Source organism: Crotalus tigris, unplaced genomic scaffold (genome assembly GCF_016545835.1).
Source record: "Crotalus tigris isolate CLP2741 ecotype Arizona unplaced genomic scaffold, ASM1654583v1 scf7180000024439.5362192, whole genome shotgun sequence".
Lineage (NCBI taxonomy): Eukaryota > Metazoa > Chordata > Lepidosauria > Squamata > Viperidae > Crotalus > Crotalus tigris.
In genome coordinates, this window is record NW_024100609.1 from 4,512,269 (window position 1) to 4,530,965 (window position 18,697).

Sequence of the window (18,697 nt, forward strand, 5' to 3'; positions counted from 1 at the left end):
TAGTTTAATAAATAGTACTGCAAAGAGTAATCCTGGAACTTGTTTTGCATTAAGAGAACATGATGGAGTCCATATGTTAAGAGATCAATGTCCTGGGATTAGGTTTTACAAAAAGCTGATCATCTTTGCTTACTTGCTTGGCTATCTTTCCAGAAGTTAAACTCACTAAAAATCAATATATATAACCTTTCATTTATATAGAACAAAATGTTTCAGATTTGAACATAACAGGCTATATCTATATAACAAGAAGTAGTTGCACATGCTGCCTCTGGCCTTCACCAAACACATCAACTCTGTGGATAGATACATTAAGTTCACACAAGAAGATATTAAGGAAAACAGTCTGGCTTTCCTGGACTGTGCAGTGCATATTAAAAAAGATAAAATCTTAACACTGAAGTTTGCAGGAAACCCACAGAGATCAGTATTTATATTTTGATTCTCATTACCCATTGGAATACAAAATGGGAGTGATCAGAACCTTACATGACAGGGCTGAAAGTAAAGAGGGAAAGGAAAAAGAACTAAAACATATCAAGGAATCTGTAAGAACTTGTGATTATCCTAACTGGGTCTTCATAAAATAAAATAAAATAAAATAAAATAAAATAAAATAAAATAAAATAAAAGACCCAGGATAAGCTCCTCCATTACAGACAAAGACGAGAATATAGCAACATTGTCACTGCATATGTTGCAGGAATATCTGAAAAGCTCAGGAGGATTTTCAACCAACACAAATACATACACACTTTAAACCAAAGGATACACTAAGTCAGAAGCTTGTCCACCTCAAGGATAAAACCCAGACACAAACTGAGCAATGTGATATATGCAATAAAATGCAGTGAAACGTATGGAGATCTGCACATTGGTGAAACAAAACCACTACTTCACAAGCGCATGGCACAAATAGGAGATCAAACCCAGATAAACAGATAAAGAAGACAAATTCCCAGGTGGCCTCAACAGCTCTCGGAGAGGGTGTTAACGACCAGTTACTGCAAAGAAATACAATCCTTCCATTCCCCCCCATCCAGCCTCAACTGTCAGTATCCCTTCCATTCCCCCCCCCCACATCCAGTCTCAACTGTCAGTATTTATTCTTCCATCCCCCCCCCCCATCCAGTCTCAACTGTCAGAACCTATCCTTCCATTCCCCCCAGTGTCACAGTTGATGACGCTTCTTGGATGAGAAGCGAAATGTCTTCTTCTTCTTCAAGGAAAAAGCACCTTGAGACAATTATGATGTGGATGACTGAGAATCCCCACATTTAGCCATACACTTTGCGATGAATGCCCTTCTTGAATGGTGCAGGAATATGAACGGATTTGCACTTCAATTTGAGATACAGATAACACAGACTCCAGCCTGCGCTTGTGTTCAACAGTGATAGGATACAGGACAGAAAACCTCCTACAGAAAGCACAGCTCCAACTTCTCAATGAAAGAATGACAGATTAATTTTACAATTGAGGTTTTGAAAGAGAGAGTAGAACACAAACTTCAAGAGCTGAAATAACTTATTCCAACAGAAATATTGGCGGAGGTCACAGAAGGCACAACTAGCACAACATTACAAGGGCAAAGAAAGAGAGAAAAGCAAATGTTCTACCCTACAGTTAGACAAGAAAAAGCACACAAAACAGAAGAATCAATCCAGATGAGGACAGTGACATGTCTTAGAGAACTGACTGATGGGTGAGAATGTTTTATCTAAAGGACTGAATTTTGCAGTAACACCAGAACAGCTACCAAATGCAGATCTCCTCACAGCCAGAGTCAGCCATCAAGAATACTAAACTGACAGAACTAGAGGCGGAACAGTTAAGGATGAAGGTATCAGCAACGCTTGCCAATGCCAAAACACTGCCCTCCAATGTGACAATTCAAGAAAGGAAAGCGTGGCATCCCTAGGAAGAGACCCAAAGTCACCATTTTGGCAGCTGATAAATGAAGATACACGGTTATCCTGAACACAGATGACTACAGTATCAAGATGGACCCTTTTCTGAAGGACACTGCTACATATAAGACTCTGAAGAGAGAATTATAAGAAAAAAGTCATCAATTTCCTGCAAAACAACTACTGAAGGACAATGCCGTTTACCCTAGGGAAGCCACTCCATGCATATATGGACTCCCCAAAATCCATAAAGACAGAACTCAGGCCAATTGTCAGCAGCATCAACTCTTGTCAACTACAAATTGGGAAATATTTAACCACCTTATTAGCTCTTCTGGTTGTCCACACCACCCATCACTTCAACAGTTCACAGGACTTTGTCAGCAAAGTTTGGAAACTAAAATTGGATCCAGATGAAACTATGGTTTCTTATGATGTGACTTCACTCTTCATCTGCATTCCAACAACTGAAGAAACGTCTGCTACAAGACAGCACATCCCCTCTCCCATAATCCTGTCAGAACCTATCCTTCCATTCTCCCATCTCAACTTATGATCCTTCTTGGATGATAAACGAAACATTTTCTTCTTCCTCTTCAACGAAAAACACTCTGGTTGCCTTTTGGAAAAGCACCTTTGAGACAACTATGACCTGGATAACTGAGAATCTCTACAGGCCTTCTGCCTCTGGCCTGTACACTCTGAGGAAATATGAAACGTACACAGGCAGCCCAGTTTTCAACAGAGGGGCCATGAGAAGTTTGGCCTTGCAGTCATTCTAAGTACTCTCCAAATCCTATTTTGTTTATGAATATCTATCATTCACTGCTGCTGAAAGTTACATTAGAAACATGCTTGAGCAGAAAGGACAGTAAAAATAATGGAGAAAATTTGTAGCTCAGGGTTGAAATGAGAGTTCTTGGTGCTCCCTGAGCTTGGTTGTTTTTTTGCAGACGTTTCATTGCCCAAACTAGGTAACATCATCAGTGCTAGTAAGGAGTGGGATCTCCACAACGATCCATGGTTGGGACTCGTCATTTTCTTGAGCGTGATGCAGAGTCACCTTGCATTTGACATCAAGATACTGTAAAAGCATAAACATTGTGTTGTGAAATTGATTTTATTTTTACTACCAAAGGGTTGTATGATAACTTTTCTACAGAAAAAAGAATCTAATGTCTTAAAAACTGTATCATTTACCTTTTACACACAGTCAGTTTTTTCTTCAGATTGGCTTCTCGCAGAGTCTGAAAAGTGTTAAACAAATATTTTAGAACAAAGTAGAGAATCTTTAATTGAAACATACCTATTTCTCTCCCAGAAACAAAAGGACAAATCTTACTGCCATGGTCAGTCATTTTTCTCCCAGAGAAGGGTAGAAACTGGAGGTGGGAGCAGAAGTTGTCGATCCCCTGCTCCTGAGCCATTATAAGGTCTCTGTTTCTGAGAGTCTCCTTTGAGACCTCCTGTAAAAAGAAATTGAGCAAGTACTAAAGTGGGAAAGAAATAGAATAACATAGAATAAAGAAGAATAAAGTATAATAATAATAATGATGATGAAAAATCACAAAAAGCAAAAATCATGTGTCTGCATAATCTCTGAAAGAAAGCTGTGTTAGCAAAAGCTGTATTAACAGTACGTGAATGACCTAATGCATATTTAGAAACATTGTATAAAAGTAAAAACTGCCTTCATTGTATTCCCATGAGAAATGGAGCTAACGTGTGAGAAACTATCTGAATGTTACACAAAAGTAGATTCCATATACAATGTAAGATTCCATCTATGCCTCCTTTGTTCCTGAGAAAAAGAAACCTATAAAGCTTTAGTTTAGACCCTCCCCCTTGTTCAGAAATTTGCTGATTGTTAAGTCACTTCTGAACCTTTTTGCGCAAAAATAAAATCTCTCTTTCACCTTCGGAATTTCGTGAAAGCCCTTTATTTTTTTAAGGCTTTATTTTTCCACAAGAGTACAGTTAGTACATTATAAAATCTGGCTTACAGAGGTTGTTCTAATTTCTTACTATCATGTAAGATACTTACAGCGATGAGTCGGCTGATTGCCTTCTGCTCCTTTTCCAATTTCTTCTTCAGTATTGCAACCTGCAACTCCTTTCGGTCAGCCTCTCCTGGCAAAAAAAGGAACAAAAAATTAAAACTCGTACAGCCAAGATGAATAAATCGCTTTTGTTTTTAAAATGAAAACAATTAAAATGTTGTTAAGTTAAAATAATACTCACTTTCTGGATCGAGTTTTAGTTTGTTCTCCAGCTCCTTATTCTCCTTTAGAAGCCGGGCCAGTTTGCTGGCTAAGCGCTCGTTCTCTTCTTCTAACTAAGACGCAGAAATTACAGGAAGCATGCATCAATCATCAAATATAAATATATTAAATATAATAAATAGATAAATAAATAATTAGATATATAAATAGGTAAATAGATAAATAGAGAAACAGATAAATATGTATAAACTAATCCAAATAAACAAATGTGATATTAAATAAGATAAATATGTATAAACTAATCCAAATAAACAAATGTGATATTAAATAAGATAAATAAGCAAATAAATACCGAAAAGTAAACAGAAGCTAAGCTATTGAAATGTTGTAAAATGCAACCAAAACCTGACTAAGCCACCAATACTCAACACCCACAAGAGCTTTCATTCAGCCCATCACAAGTTTTATTTACTTCTCCTTTGTGAGCAAATCTACCTGTCAGCACCATCACAAAGGAAAAGCAAAGCAAACTGATGGGCTGAATGGATGCTACTCAGAGTTTTATTTATTTTTGCAATATTTCAATATTTTTCAATATTGGGGAAAATGTAATTACAAAATCCCGTTGATGCATTTGATGGAATTGTAGGATGAAATAACAAGAAAAATACCTTAGAAAAATTAGTGCCACTGAAGAAAGCAGGGAGATTGCTGGAGAAATATGCACAATTTAAGCTGAAAATGTGGTGCAGAGGTGAAAGAGCAGAACTGGAGATATTCTTGCTCTTGATCCACCATACTGTACTTGCCTATCACTCTTGGGGAAAAAAATTCAAGACAAACACAGTATTCAAACTTAATTCAGCAACAGCCCTTTATTTTCTGCCTGAGCTGTCGGTATACATGCTGCAATATCTTGTGTGACCATTATTGCTGGGATTGTTTTCTTACTGTTTTTCCTGTCCACAGTAGAGCCTTTTTGATCAGAATAAATGACAAAAATCTATTACATTTAGAGAGGTTGTGTGTATTGAGTATTTGAACAGAAAACATTCCTACGATAAGCTGAGTCATGATGGGTGTGATTATTCAATCCATACAACACACTAAATCTTAATTACACAGGGTGGGTTTATGCAACAATCTGGACTTGTGTTTATTAACTAGTTTGTGGAACAGAATGTGATACCTATTCGTTGTGGTGAGACACAATAAAAATGCTGCCCAACCCACACCGAATTATGGAAATCTGGATGACCAATGATAGCTATTATTAACTGAATGTAAAAAAACAAAGAAACATACACAAAATTATAAAAGGGAGGGAAGAGTAAAATAGAAGAAACATACAAGATGTGTATTTTCAGACAATAAATTGATGCCATAATTCATTGCAGACATCCATAGCTGACCTATAGTAAACAAATTTTTTGGGAGTCATGTTTGTCTTTGTGGTGCTGAACAGTACATCTTTTGATTCTAAGTCCATTTTCTTTGTCCAAAAGTAAAAAAGAAAGTGTTAATTTCACTGCATTTTCAATTAACCTTTTGAACTCTCAAGCGTCATCCTTCCGTTATATATTCAAGATGGGCAGTATTTAATATTTATTTGTTATGTATATGTAGGGGTGTGGGTTTATACATATGTTGTACATAGTATGTTTAGGTGTGTCATGTATGTTTCACTTTGAGAGCGGGCAACTAAATTTCATTTTTGAGGTGTGCCATTGTGCCCACAGTAAAAAAGTGACAATAAAGGTTATCTTATCATTTGAAAACATTATGCTTGTTTGTGCCTCACTATGATGCGGTGACAGTCTGCCATGAGGAGGGGGAATGAAGGGAAGGGGTTGTTTAGGAGAAAACAAAAGTAGAAGCCACCTCAAGACCTCACTCAAAGGTCACCCAGCTGGGAGAATGAGGAGCCACAAACCAACCAGTTCAAAATGACCCTTATGGAAACATCTTGCAGTAACTTAGATTGATGGGCAGCAAGAGGCAGACAGAGGGGAAAAGTAGAACTTAGTGATTTTGGTGTGCGAATCTCAGTTTTGGCTTTGCATTATTGCTTTACACTTGATCTCTAATAAAATTATACCTTTCTCAACAAATGGAGACAAGGATTGTTTTTACTTAGCAATTTTTTAAGCTAGGACAGGTCTGACAGGATTCAAGAGCTGAGTGTGGTGCAATGGTTTGAGCACCCATTACTTGCCCCTGCTTCTACCAACCTAGCAGTTTGAAAGCATGCAAATGTGAGTAGATAAATAGGTACCACTTTGGTGGGAAAGTAACATGCACTTGTCGTATAGTCATGCTAGCCACAGAAGAGTCTTCTGACAACATTGGCTCCCTCAGTTAGGAAACGGAGATCACTTATCTAGCATGGGCAAATGAAATGTTTGCAAGAAAACAACCAAGCTCAGAGAGCACCAAGTACCCTGAGTTACAAGCATTCTCCTTTATTCAAAAGTCTTTTGATTTTAAGTCCATTTTCTTGGTCCAAAAGTCAAAACAAAACAAAACACTTCATCCCCAATAACAAATGAAATAAGGTCATTTCAAAACATCATTTGCTGTAATCTTTATTACCGGTTAAGACCTGTAAGCAAAGCAAAAAATATATATGCAAGTAACATATTTAAAGAATTTCTTTAAAAAATTGAAAACAAACAAAAGGAATTTTAAAACATAATAAAAAGGGCATTCTAGAAGCAATTCTCCCGTGAGAAACCTTGAAACCTCCAACTTGGAGAGTCCAGCAGGCAAAACGGGGAGGCGGCGGCCGCAGCCCCCAGACCCGAGCGGATCCTCCGGCCCATCGCATACCACCCTGAGCGGCTACTCGACGCCGCCTAGAGTCGAAGACCAAGGTCGAAAGAGGTGCCCTCAGCTCCTCCCGCTTTGCCCTGAACAAGACGGAGGCTCTGCGTCGCTCCGGGGTTCAAACTCCCAGCGGCGCATTTGCCCCCTTCGCGTTTTCGCCTGGAGAACCGGGACTTCCGCTCGGGATCCTGGAAGCGGCGCGGGGCCCAAGGAAGGCGCTATAAACCGGCTGCAGCACAGCCGGGGCGGTTCCCCGGAAGAGAACCGGGCGGCGCTTTGCTGTCTCTCCCTTCCACACACCCTCCCTTTCCCCCCCCCCAATTGAGGCTGAGAAAGAAGCGCTTTTTTTTCTACCGGGCCGCTGTAGAGGGAGAAGCTGGACCAAGATGGCCGCCCTGGCGTTGGGCCGGACCCGGGAGTGAGAGTAGGAGCAGCGGCAGCTGCGACTCCAGTCGCCGGCCTTGAATTTGCTGCCAGTGAGTGAGGCGGCGGGGATGGGCCAAAGCAGCCCGCGGGACTTCTGAAGGCCTCTATCTTGCCTTGCGCAGATAGGAGAAGGAACGGCGAAGGCGGCCTCTTCCGCTTCTCTTTAAAGGGCCTTGAGAATGAGATTGGGAGGTGGAGTTCCCCGGGAATTCAGGCGACCGTCTGAACTCCGTTCGCGCTTTCTGGGGGTTCCCCAGTTCGTCCCGAAGCTCGCAGTGGCCTGCGAGCTTTGGCGGTTCTGGGTGGGATAGGGCTCGCCTCGGGAAGATGCCGGTGAAATGCATGAAGAATTTCGGTTGGCGTTATTAGCCGGGCTTAATTCCCAGAGCTCCCAAAACGTTGACCGTGTTGCTACCCAGTACAGGTAGTCCTCGACTTACAACGGTTCGTTTAGTGACCGTTCATAGTTACAGCGGCGCTAAAAAAGTGACTTCTGACCGTTTTTCACATTTACCACCGTTGCAGCATTTTGATCACGGTGATCAAAATTGGGACACTTGGCAACTCACTTGTATTTATGAGGGTTGCAGTGTCCTGGGGTCATGTGACCTTCCGACAAGCAAAGTCAGTGGGGAAGCCAGATTCATTTAACAACCCTGCTATTAACAACTGTAATGGTTCACTTAATAACTCTGGTAAGAAAGGTTATAACAGGGACAAAACTAACTTAACGAATGCCTCACTTACCAACATAAATTTTAGGCTCAGTTGTGGTTATAAGCTGAGGACTACCTGTACTGGCTGCCAGGGTGCCAAATTTTGTGACTGGAGGGATGCTGCAATAGTTGTATGTCCAAGGACTGGTCCTAAGTCAGTTTTTTCAGTGCCATCCTTGCTATTGTAATGCTGTTGTGGAGCCTTCTAATGAATTTAATGGGTTGTGGGTGGTTTGTTTTTAACTGCCACTTACATCTTTAATACTATGGGAGATGCTGAGAGATGAAATCCTTTTTTTTTTTTTTTACTCCAAGCCCAGTTTTTAATTCCTGAGTTGCCTTCTATCAAGAGGTCAGCATTTTGTATTGAGATTAGTCTAGGATCTGCAAACCAATGCCTTTTTGTTTTTATATATTTTTTAATAATACATTTATATGGTCGCTTATCTCACTGAACATGACTGGGCTGTATACAACTAATGATTTATTGCTTATATCCTACTTTTCTGGAAGTTGTCCAATTAGAAAGAAATAAAATGAATGAATGGGACAGGTAATCTTTTGGGGGACATTAGATATTTAATCATATAGTGTTTTGAAGGGACGTTGGAGGACCTCTTACTTGGAGCTAATAACAATAATTAACAATAATTATGACATAATTATGTCAAGGGAAAATATTGTTATGCTGTTTTTAAAATCTCTCTTCTCACCAAACACATCACATTTGCTGTAAGATTATTCACATAGCCAGACTATCACAAGATCAGCAGTGTTTATTGAATTTGCATACAGCATCGTTCTTTTTTGCTCTTAAATACAGTACTATACTCTTCATAGGCACATATAAAAATTGAAGATGAAGTAAGTTGGGTTTTGCTAGCCATAAAATCGTGAAGGTGGAGCCTTTACAAAAGTTAAAAATTCTTATTTATTTTCTCATTAACATTTTCTGGAAACAACGTTTTTGAGTTGATAAATTTCATCTTATTTACACCAGCACATTCAGAATCCCATCCATGTAAAAGTAATTGTAAATATTTAAAAACAGAGGGAGAAGTGAATGTTGCTGCACTTGGCCAGTCTTGCACATAGAAATGCAGAGGTGGATGATGTGCTTGAATCCCAGCTAGCAAAACCCATTTTGCCTTCGTTCATTTCTTCCGTCAGGAGAAAAATATTCTGAGGAAGTAGAGAAACCGCTTTCCTTGTTTTGTCCTAAGCAGAGCAATTTTTTTTCTATAGGGCAAAGTGAGGTGTCTGGGTTGTCACTTTTTTCCTGGAGGGACCTGGAGCAGATAGCTAATAACACTGTGAGACTTCATCTTACATTAAACAATCTCAACCACCTCATGCTTTCTGTCAAGAGGGAATGTGCGGAGTACCTGAATCAAGACTGCCCTTGTAGCCATCCCTAGTAGAATACCCATCAAGAGTTTGTCCCATGCATTTCCCCCTCTGAAGAAGCAATGAGTGCCTGAGACACAGTCCTATTTCAGGAGTTCAAGCCACTCATAAGTTCACTTCTCAACTCAGAGAAATGAAAGAAGAACAGAGCCAAAGGGTAGAGGAGTCAAGATGAGGAATGGAATTCAAGTTAGGATCATATGAGTGGAATTTCCTCCTCCATGAACATGAGTTGAATCGTGCAGGAGTACTCCTATGCTATTCTTTACCCAGAGTAGGAAAGGAAACATGCACAGTATTTGAAAAAAATGCAGAATGAGCCAGTAAGGACAGTAGTGACCATTCCTGCCCATACTATAATATGGTAATATTGGATCAGGAATGTCAGTAAGCAACAGCTCTTTTTAGCACAGCACAAGTTTGAGTTTGCCAGTAATTGAAAGTATTTTATATATATGCCTCCATATGAATTTGGAGTTTTTTTAATCTGAAAGATAATGTATCTGGTTTAAGGAATGAACTTTTTAAAGGCAATGAAAATACGTTTCATTGTTGAACTGGTGCCTGTTAGATAGGGTGATTAGCTCAAAAGCTCTGGATGACAAATGTGAGAAGTTTTCCATGTTATACAACCCTGCTGCAATGGGTTAATCTGTACTTTTTATTTAAACCTATGCAGAATCAATGAAAGGCAGAAAGCCCCGTTATGATGGATCTCTGGTTCAGCTGACCAGAAGATTCATGGATCTTGTCAAAGCTGCTCCACATGGAGTCCTTGATTTGAATGAAGTATCTCGTTTGCTAGGAGTACGGAAACGAAGAGTATATGATATTACCAATGTATTGGATGGAATACATCTCGTTCAGAAAAGATCCAAGAATCATATCCAATGGGTGTAAGTTGACTGTTTTTTTTAACTTTTGTGCTTGAGATCCTAGATATTTAAACATGATGTAGCAAAAACACATTATTTCAAACTGTTAATTATTAAGAATGTGATACAACCTGGAAGGTTTCTTGGACAAAAATTCATTATTTTAAATGAATAGCCTCTGCTGTGGATAGAAGGATAGAAGAGCCGAGGTGGCGCAGCAGTTAGAGTGCAGTACTGCAGGCCGCTTTAGCTGACTGTGTTCAGCAGGTCAGCGGTTCAAATCACACCGGCTCAAGGTTGACTCAGCCTTCCATCCTTCCGAGGTAGGTAAAATGAGGACCCAGATTGTTGGGGGCAATGTAAATATATATATACATTGCTTACTGGTGTACACCGCTTAGAGAGTGCTTGCACTTAAAGCGGTATATAAGTCTCATAAATAAATAAATAAATAAATAAATAAATAAATGGGGTTGACCAAAGATTTCTACAATTATATATGTAAATATTTGAGCTTGGTCTAAGCATCATAATACTGTAATATGAGTGTCAAGCTATTGAGACAGAGACACTTCCTTGCTTCAGCTCTTACCACAATAGAATCTCAAGTAGAAAGAATCTGTAATAATGATGCAGAGCTTCTTATATATAAATATTATTAATGTAGTACTTGTAAAGATCTTGTATTGTAATGTAGACAACAATATATATACAACTTGATCTAATAAAAATGTCAGTTTACATTGCTTAAGTCTGTACAAGAATAGACTATTAGTATGTATCTTAGTGCGATGAAATGTGTAGCTGCCAGTGATACCTGATTTTAGAAGTTCAGACAACCTGTGCCCTGTTGGGTCATTGTTTCAGAGATATTTCATTACCTAATCAGTGAAATGACCAGGGGAAGGCAAAAAGCAGCAGGAGTGGGAATGATTACCGATTTCCTGATGGTTTCCTCATTGAGTTTCCTTTTGGGAAGCTGGCAGGAAGCACGGGACATTCTCCCCTTCCCTTTCTTTCCCTCCCTCCCTCCCTCCCTCCTTTCCTTCTTTCTTTTCTTCCCCTACTTCTCTCCCTCCCTATCATTGTTTCCCTTCCTTCCTTCCTTCCTTCCTTCCTTCCTTCCTTCCTTCCTTCCTTCCTTCCTTCCTTCCTTCCTTCTTCCTTCTCTTCTAGAATTCCTGCTGGTTTCCCCATTTACTTTGTTTCTGAGAATTTTGCAGTGAGAAAGTAGGGAAGCCAGCAGGAAATAGCAAGTCCAAGGCCAACAGACAGATAAGTGGTTGCTACCAGGTGGGGGAGAGAGCGAGAGAATGCACAGGGGTGAGGGTCGGGAATGATAGTAGGGAGGTGTAGGAGTCAGGGAGCTTGTGCAAGGGGAAAGTGCAGGTCAGGAAGGTGACTGGGGGGGTCGCAGGGAGCTGCATGGGTTAGGAGACGAGATTGGGAGGGCAGTTGAGGCCAGGAAGGGTGTGTGGGGTTCATTCCTCATTGTTCCTCCCACCCTTTCCTACTTCTTTTCCCAGAAGGCAGGTATGTAGGTTCTACTCAGTGAGGAAGGGAGCAAGGGATTACGTGAGTGTCTAGGAAGCTGTCACAGAACGTTGAAAATGAGGATTATGTGACCCCAGCAACCCGGCAGCACTGAAACAGCCATAGCTTTCCCAAATACCATTTCCTCAGGAGTAAAGAATCCCGGCGTTCTATAAGTTAGCCCATTTGAGGTATCTTTGTCGACAAAGTTGTGATGTACCATTTTGCCCAGTTCACGATTAGTAGTATATAGATATTTTTTTATGCTCTCATTAAAAATGATTTTGATATTGATAAATGATACAATGCTACCTATACCTTTAAACTTAAACCTTAAAACTTCTATCCTTTTTTAAAAAATTATCTTAAGGGGTTCAGATATTAAGCATATTACTAAACGAACACCAGAGCAACAGAAGTTAAGAGATGAACTCCGTGATTTGACAACAGTGGAAGCAGCAATGGATGAATTAATCAAAGACTGTGCTCATCAGTTGTTTGACTTAACAGACGATAAAGAAAATGCAAAATATCCTTTTTCCTTAATATTGGCAAATATTCTGAGTTGCTGGAATTGAGCAATATTAGCTTTTTGTGTAATTATAATATTTTAATAATCACATTGTATATATTAAAAGTAAGCAATACTTTCTACTACTGCTGTTAAAATTTCTTAACTGTTGCATACATTAGCTTACGTGAACTATCAAGATATCCATAACATTCAGACATTTCAAGAACAGATTATTATTGCAATTAAGGCTCCAGAAGGAACCAGAATGGAAATACCCCCTCCTAAAGAAGTAGGTACTTCCTGACTTGATTTGAAATTGCTGGGATTTGATTGGATGCATAGCTCTACAAAAGAGCTACCTACAAAGATCAACAGTGAAGTTTTCATTTTTATTTTAAATGTCACAGAAGGAGATTTGTCACATATACTGTACTTGTAAAGTAGCATAATGATTGAAAATTTAACTGTAGCTTAGGCTGCCAGTTTCTTCTACATGGAAATGAAATTACGGACATTTTTGGTTTCTCAGTCTAAAATACCTCATTCTAAAGTTTCAGAAGTATCTGAGCTAATTTCATTAGGATCAAACTGTAATGATTTGAAATGAAAATGACTTCGGCCCACTGATCTTAAGCAAAAATCCTTAACGAGAAGCTTATGAAGAGACTGGGAAACACATACATACCCACTGCTAGTTTCAGAGTTCAAAGCAGCATAAGATATTTGGGACTCTTCCTGAGCCGAGGTGACACAGCAGTTAGAGTGCAGTACTGCAGGCCACTTTAGCTGACTGTGTTCAGCAGGTCAGCGGTTCAAATCTCACCGGCTCAAGGTTGACTCAGCCTTCCATCCTTCCGAGGTTGGTAAAATGAGGACCCAGATTGTTGGGGGCAATGTAAATATATATATACATTGCTTACTGGTGTACACCGCTTAGAGAGTGCTTGCACTTAAAGCGGTATATAAGTCTCATAAATAAATAAATAAACAAACAAACAAACAAATAAATAAATAAATAAAGTGCTTACCTGGAAATTCTTGTTACATTTTACATTCTGGGGAATTCAAACACTTTCCTGTGAATATGCTGGCATCCTTTGAGTTTTGAAAACAACAAAAACTGTGCACCCTTCATCTATTAAAACATTTGCTATGCTTCAATTTGTTCCTTAATCTTTAAAACATATTGGTATTTTTCAGGACTGCATAGAAGTACACGTTAGAAGCACAAAAGGCCCCATTGACGTTTACATATGTGAGGTGTCGTTGGATAATCCAGACATTAAAGCTGAAAAGACAGATCAACTTTCATGCGAAAGACAATAGGCTGATTTGCCGGAGGTAAATACCATACTGGAAGACAGAAAGATTAAGGACTTGAAAGCAGAATAAAAGATGGCTCATATTAAACAGTGTAGGAAATGCTAAACAATAGAGTAGGGGAGAAAGTGTTGGTAATTAAAGAGAAGAAAGAAAAAAAGTACTGAACTGAAAAGAGATCAGCAGAGATGTGTGAAAAAAAGTAGGCTGAAGGTAAGGAGTCTAATGTCAAGAAATATTAAGAGTAGGTACAATTCCAAGGCCACATCCAATTCCCCTCTTTTTATTAAAATTAAGATGGGATTCACATTTTGATGGAAGTCTGACAAAAAAGCAAAATGTTTATATTAGCTTATAATTAGAGCATTTTGCTTTTTTCTTGAGAGTGTGTTGGAACTGCATGTTGCAATCTGATAGTATTCTGTCAGGATAAAAAAAAAATCCAAGTTGGAAACAGAGGCTGAGTGAACTTTTCTAGCCATTTATAACCTTATTACAAAAAAATATCACACTATAATTTATATCAGTGGTTCTCAGTCTGTGGTCTGTGGATCCATGGGGAGCTGCAATGCGAACGCTTAAAACAGTGGTTCTCAGCCTTTTACCCCCAACCGGTGGTAAATCGAGGACTACTCAACCGGTCGTAAGTCGAGGACTACTCAACTGGTGCAGCACCGTTTGCAGAATGGGACTTTTGGCGGCCTCAGCAGGGCAGAGACAGCCTGGACAATTCCTATTGGCTTTTGAAAGCCAATAGAATTAGACTCTATTCAAGAGAGTCTATTCTATTGGCTTTCAAAAGCCAATAGAATAAAAGGGAATAGCACAGCTAAGGAAAAGGGAAAAAAAATGGCGGACTGCGTTGTTTGGCGACCCCCGTGAAATGGTCGTTCAACCCCAAATGGGGTCCCAACCCACAGGTTGAGAACCACTGGCTTAAAAGAAATGTTATGATTTGAATCTTGAGTTAAGTCTTGGGCGGAAGGTCCGTGGTCATGATCTGTGGCTACAAAAGGTAATTAAAGGAGGTCCATGGTGAAGAAAACATTGATAACCACTGATTTCAGTGGCACCATTGAGTTGTTAATAGGTCTCCCCAAGGTCCATTGTTAAGGGAGGGTGGGAAAGTTTGCATTCTTGAACAGGTAGTCCTCAACTTATAATAGTGGTATTTATCTGAAATGCAGTCACAGGTCCACAGAGAAGGCAGTCATCAGAACTAGATTGTAAATGTCTTTTGGAGGGTCTATCATAACAGAGCAGTCACAAAATGACTGGTCATAAGTTAAGACTACTTGTTTTGGTATTGAGTTTTGGTGCTTCAAACAGATAAATTTTATGGCCATTAACTCTACAAATGAACTTGCTTTCTCTCATTCCCACCTAAGAAAAGAGTATCTTTATTCTTGAATATTGAATTTGTGGTGATTGCATTAAACGTTTTAATAAAGCTAGTGATTTGTTTGTTTGAAAGCATATGATACAGTTTAATTGTACGTTCATTGCTCATGCACATTATTTTAGTTGCATCTAAAGTAAGAGTTCCCTTATCCCATTTCTAAATATATGTATACAATTTATGAGGCAAACATATTGTGGGTAATAGTAGTTTCCTTCATTTAAAAAAGTGAGAGTATGTTATCAGGAGAAATATCAAAGGAAGTTGAATGCAATGGGAATGAGATACTTAAATAAAACAGAAAGAGAGAATATAAAATGAATGGAGAATGATTGGTTGGTTGATTGATTGATTGATTGAAGATTGTGTACAAAAGCGAATGAGCAAAATTTGTCTGGCCATATAGAGTGAATGAATGTGGATAAACAGGCAGTCATAGAAATTGAATTGATAATAATCACAGAAGAAGGAGAAATATTTTTTTGTTTATTTTTGTTAATCTCCTGCCTTTTTCTTACAACTTTTCACCTTGTTTTGTACTTTCATAACTTTGCTTTCCTACCATGATAGATATATATGCATGTATTGAGATTATTGCATTACTGTGGTTAAATACTTCTCCAGTATATGATCCTATTCTAAAATAATATATGTCTTAATTTTAACTTTTGCAGTGGGTCACACGAAGAATGGAAGAAAAATGAATGATTTGATTTCTAAGCTTCAGATTCAAGGATTTTCCAGGATTTAAATCATTATGGGCGAATGCAGGTGTTCCTTTTAATTTTGTTTTTTAAAAAGAATGAAATCGTGGACACTTCACCCGAGAACCTGCTTCCTGTTTCAGACCTTTCCAATGGCATAAAAGAGAAGAATTAAATGAACATCTTTCCTTTAACCCCCTATATCAGATTCAAGATTTATTTACCCTGGAAAAGTGACAGTTAACGTTAACACACAAATGCAGACACACATACTAAGGAATACAGTTTAAGTAAGTCAGGCTTAAGTTTTACAAAAGTGGCTTAGGTTTGTCTTCTGATACAAGGTTCATAAGTCCACATAGTAGCCGCCATAATTTATTTCATGTAAGTGGCTTTTTTTGCAGCTCAATGAATAATAGCATTTGGATTACTTTTATTGCTCTTTCAAAAGATATCTGTTTGGAATTGAAGAAATGTATTTACAGTTGCTGCACAATAGTTGCTCCAAAGTTGTTTTGAACATGGAATAAAATGTAAAAATCCAAAAGGGGAAATGTTTTGTACAAGAAAACTAGACTACATGAAATAAGGTTTTAAAAAACAAGTCCGTAGAAATTGAAATTGCATGGACCCAGCTTGCATACATCATGTTTAAATGGTCATTAAAAGAGAATTAGAGAGAACTGCACTCCTGAATTTGTACAGCAAATAATAAATGTGTAAATATGATAAGAATCAAATCCTTTTGTCTTCTGTAATTGAAAGTTTTTAAGTCAAAACTTAGCGTTTGTATTTACAGTACATTTATGCTGCAGTCTTACCAGTTAATAGCTTTAAAACTGAACTGAATTACCAACTCAGTTGTGAATGTCCATGCAGCTGCTGAAATCTTGGCTGTCTTGAGTGACAGTCAGGAGAGGCTATTGAATCCAACTCCTGCTTAATGTGGAAATCCAAAGAGATTGTGGGTTTCGACACATCTAGTAAAGGAGAATCTTGTGTGTGTGTGGGGGGGGGGAAATGATTCCACTGTGAACTGTTTTTGCAGGTCAGACATTTGTTTATTTGATCTGGAATGAGTGGGACCATGTTTTGATTTTCCACCTGACATCTTTTCAAGGAGTTGAAGAGTGTTGACATAATTGTAGACATTTTCAAAATTCTTTATGCAGTAATATATTTAATAGTTTATTAAAAATGACACAAAGCTAGTTAATACAGTTTGTTAAAAACGACACAAAAGAAAACCTGTACCACAAAAATAGTTGTTGGGGGCTTTTTTAATAGCAGTATAAATAATTTTATCATGTGGACCCCATCTTCCACGTCCACTTAACTGGCTCTCTCTTCTTGGATTTGACTTTTGGTTCAACACTCGCTAGCAGACTATCAAAGGAAAAATTGTCAGAATAAAATATCTGATATTCCCTTGAATGCTCAAAGTCTCCAATTGGACAGATTTTCTTTTCTGCAAATTGATTTTTACAACTTTTAAGATGGGTATTGAAAAACCAGCTGGGTATCTTTGGGCCACTTGTTCACTCTCAGCCCAGCCCACCTCATAGGTTTGTGGGGAAATGAAGAAGAAGAAGTATGAGATAGATTAGCCACCTTGAGTTACTCATGAAAAAAAATAAAGGAAGAATAAAATTAAACATAAAATCCATGCTGACATCCTGTTCAATGTACCGTTCAATGTATCAATTCATTAGTCTCAGTTCATGACTTTCATAAGAAATTGCACAAGTTTTACGGTGGCAAGGCAAACAGGTTCAGCTTGAAGTGGCTAAATCAGACTACTAGCCTCCTTGATAATGAGAAGCCAAAGATATATAAGGAAGGAATGATAAAAAAAATTGAGCTTGGCACAGCAGCTAGACTGCTTCCATGATGAAGAGAAACTATTGGCATAGTTTCAGTATCTGTATATGACAGAGGGCTCAGTGAATGGCCTGAAGCACCGTTAGAATGCATAGCATGCTAAACGTTCTTAGAATAATTGGAAATCTTGAATTTCTATGTTCAATTGAGGTTAGCAAAAAAAAAAAAATGATGTATCTATTCTGAAATAATTGGTAATGGGATGAAATCTACTGCCTTGCATCCTGACAGTTTGTCGAAAATATTTGCTGATTATACCTATGTCATAATTGTTAGGGATGGCATAGTTCCACTCACTCTGTGTATATGCTATTTGCATTATCCTAATGAGAGGTTAGACAGCTAGTTTAGTATAGAGCTTAAGGCATCATCGAACTAGAAACCAGGAGACTGAGTTCCAGTTGTACCTTAGACTAAAGCGAATTGGGTGATTTTGGGCCAGCCACTCTCTCTCAGCCCTAGGAAGGAGACAACAAATGAAAAACCTTGTGAAGAAAACTGAACACTTGTGCAGGAGACTCAAAATCAGGCAGAAAAAAAAGAGATCCAAGATGATAAATTTGCATTTTAATTTTAATTTCCCACTAGAGGGCAGTGATTACATTCCCTAACAACCTCTCAGGTCCTTATAGGGGACTCACAGAGCTGCTCACTTGCAATCTCAACATGTCAATTGACATCCGTGTCTCACTAAGCTCAGTAGATCCTATTCCCCAGTAGATCCCAACCAACTTGCATTTCCTCACTGTCAAGGGCGGGCTAAGCCCATGTAAATGCTATTTGTAACCCTTATTCAGGCATCATATTGACGCCAAGAAAAACATTTTTCTCATACGAAAAGTAGACAAAATTGTTTCTTAGAAGCATTCTGGACATGAGAGAGTTTTGTTCGTCCCTTATAGAACACAACAATCCAGGAAAAAAAAATGAGCTATTACAGATACTGTTTTTTAAAAAATCCATT

General features: G+C 38.5%; 1 protein-coding gene and 1 long non-coding RNA gene across 3 annotated transcripts; one reads left to right on the top strand and one right to left on the bottom strand.

The window, feature by feature from the left end:
• Positions 1 to 1,133: 1,133 nt before the first annotated feature.
• LOC120302873 lies at positions 1,134 to 7,445 on the bottom strand. Its single transcript, XR_005555251.1, has 6 exons — positions 7,313 to 7,445; positions 4,152 to 4,245; positions 3,955 to 4,040; positions 3,253 to 3,376; positions 3,111 to 3,157; positions 1,134 to 2,994 (listed from the first exon to the last, which is right to left on the bottom strand). It is a non-coding gene; the product is annotated as an uncharacterized LOC120302873 (long non-coding RNA).
• Positions 6,739 to 16,592, top strand: E2F6 (E2F transcription factor 6). 2 transcript variants are annotated; one of them, XM_039331887.1, is made up of 6 exons: positions 6,739 to 7,434; positions 10,187 to 10,403; positions 12,286 to 12,444; positions 12,604 to 12,718; positions 13,630 to 13,770; positions 15,823 to 16,587. In XM_039331887.1, the coding sequence occupies exons 2-5, from the start codon at positions 10,192 to 10,194 to the stop codon at positions 13,753 to 13,755; spliced, it is 612 nt and encodes a 203-aa protein (XP_039187821.1). In that variant the 5' UTR covers positions 6,739 to 7,434; positions 10,187 to 10,191; the 3' UTR covers positions 13,756 to 13,770; positions 15,823 to 16,587. The 2 variants fall into 2 exon arrangements, with proteins under 2 accessions (XP_039187821.1, XP_039187822.1); XM_039331888.1 differs by lacking the exon at positions 6,739 to 7,434 and having other exon boundaries at positions 15,823 to 16,592.
• The last annotated feature ends 2,105 nt before the right edge of the window (positions 16,593 to 18,697 follow it).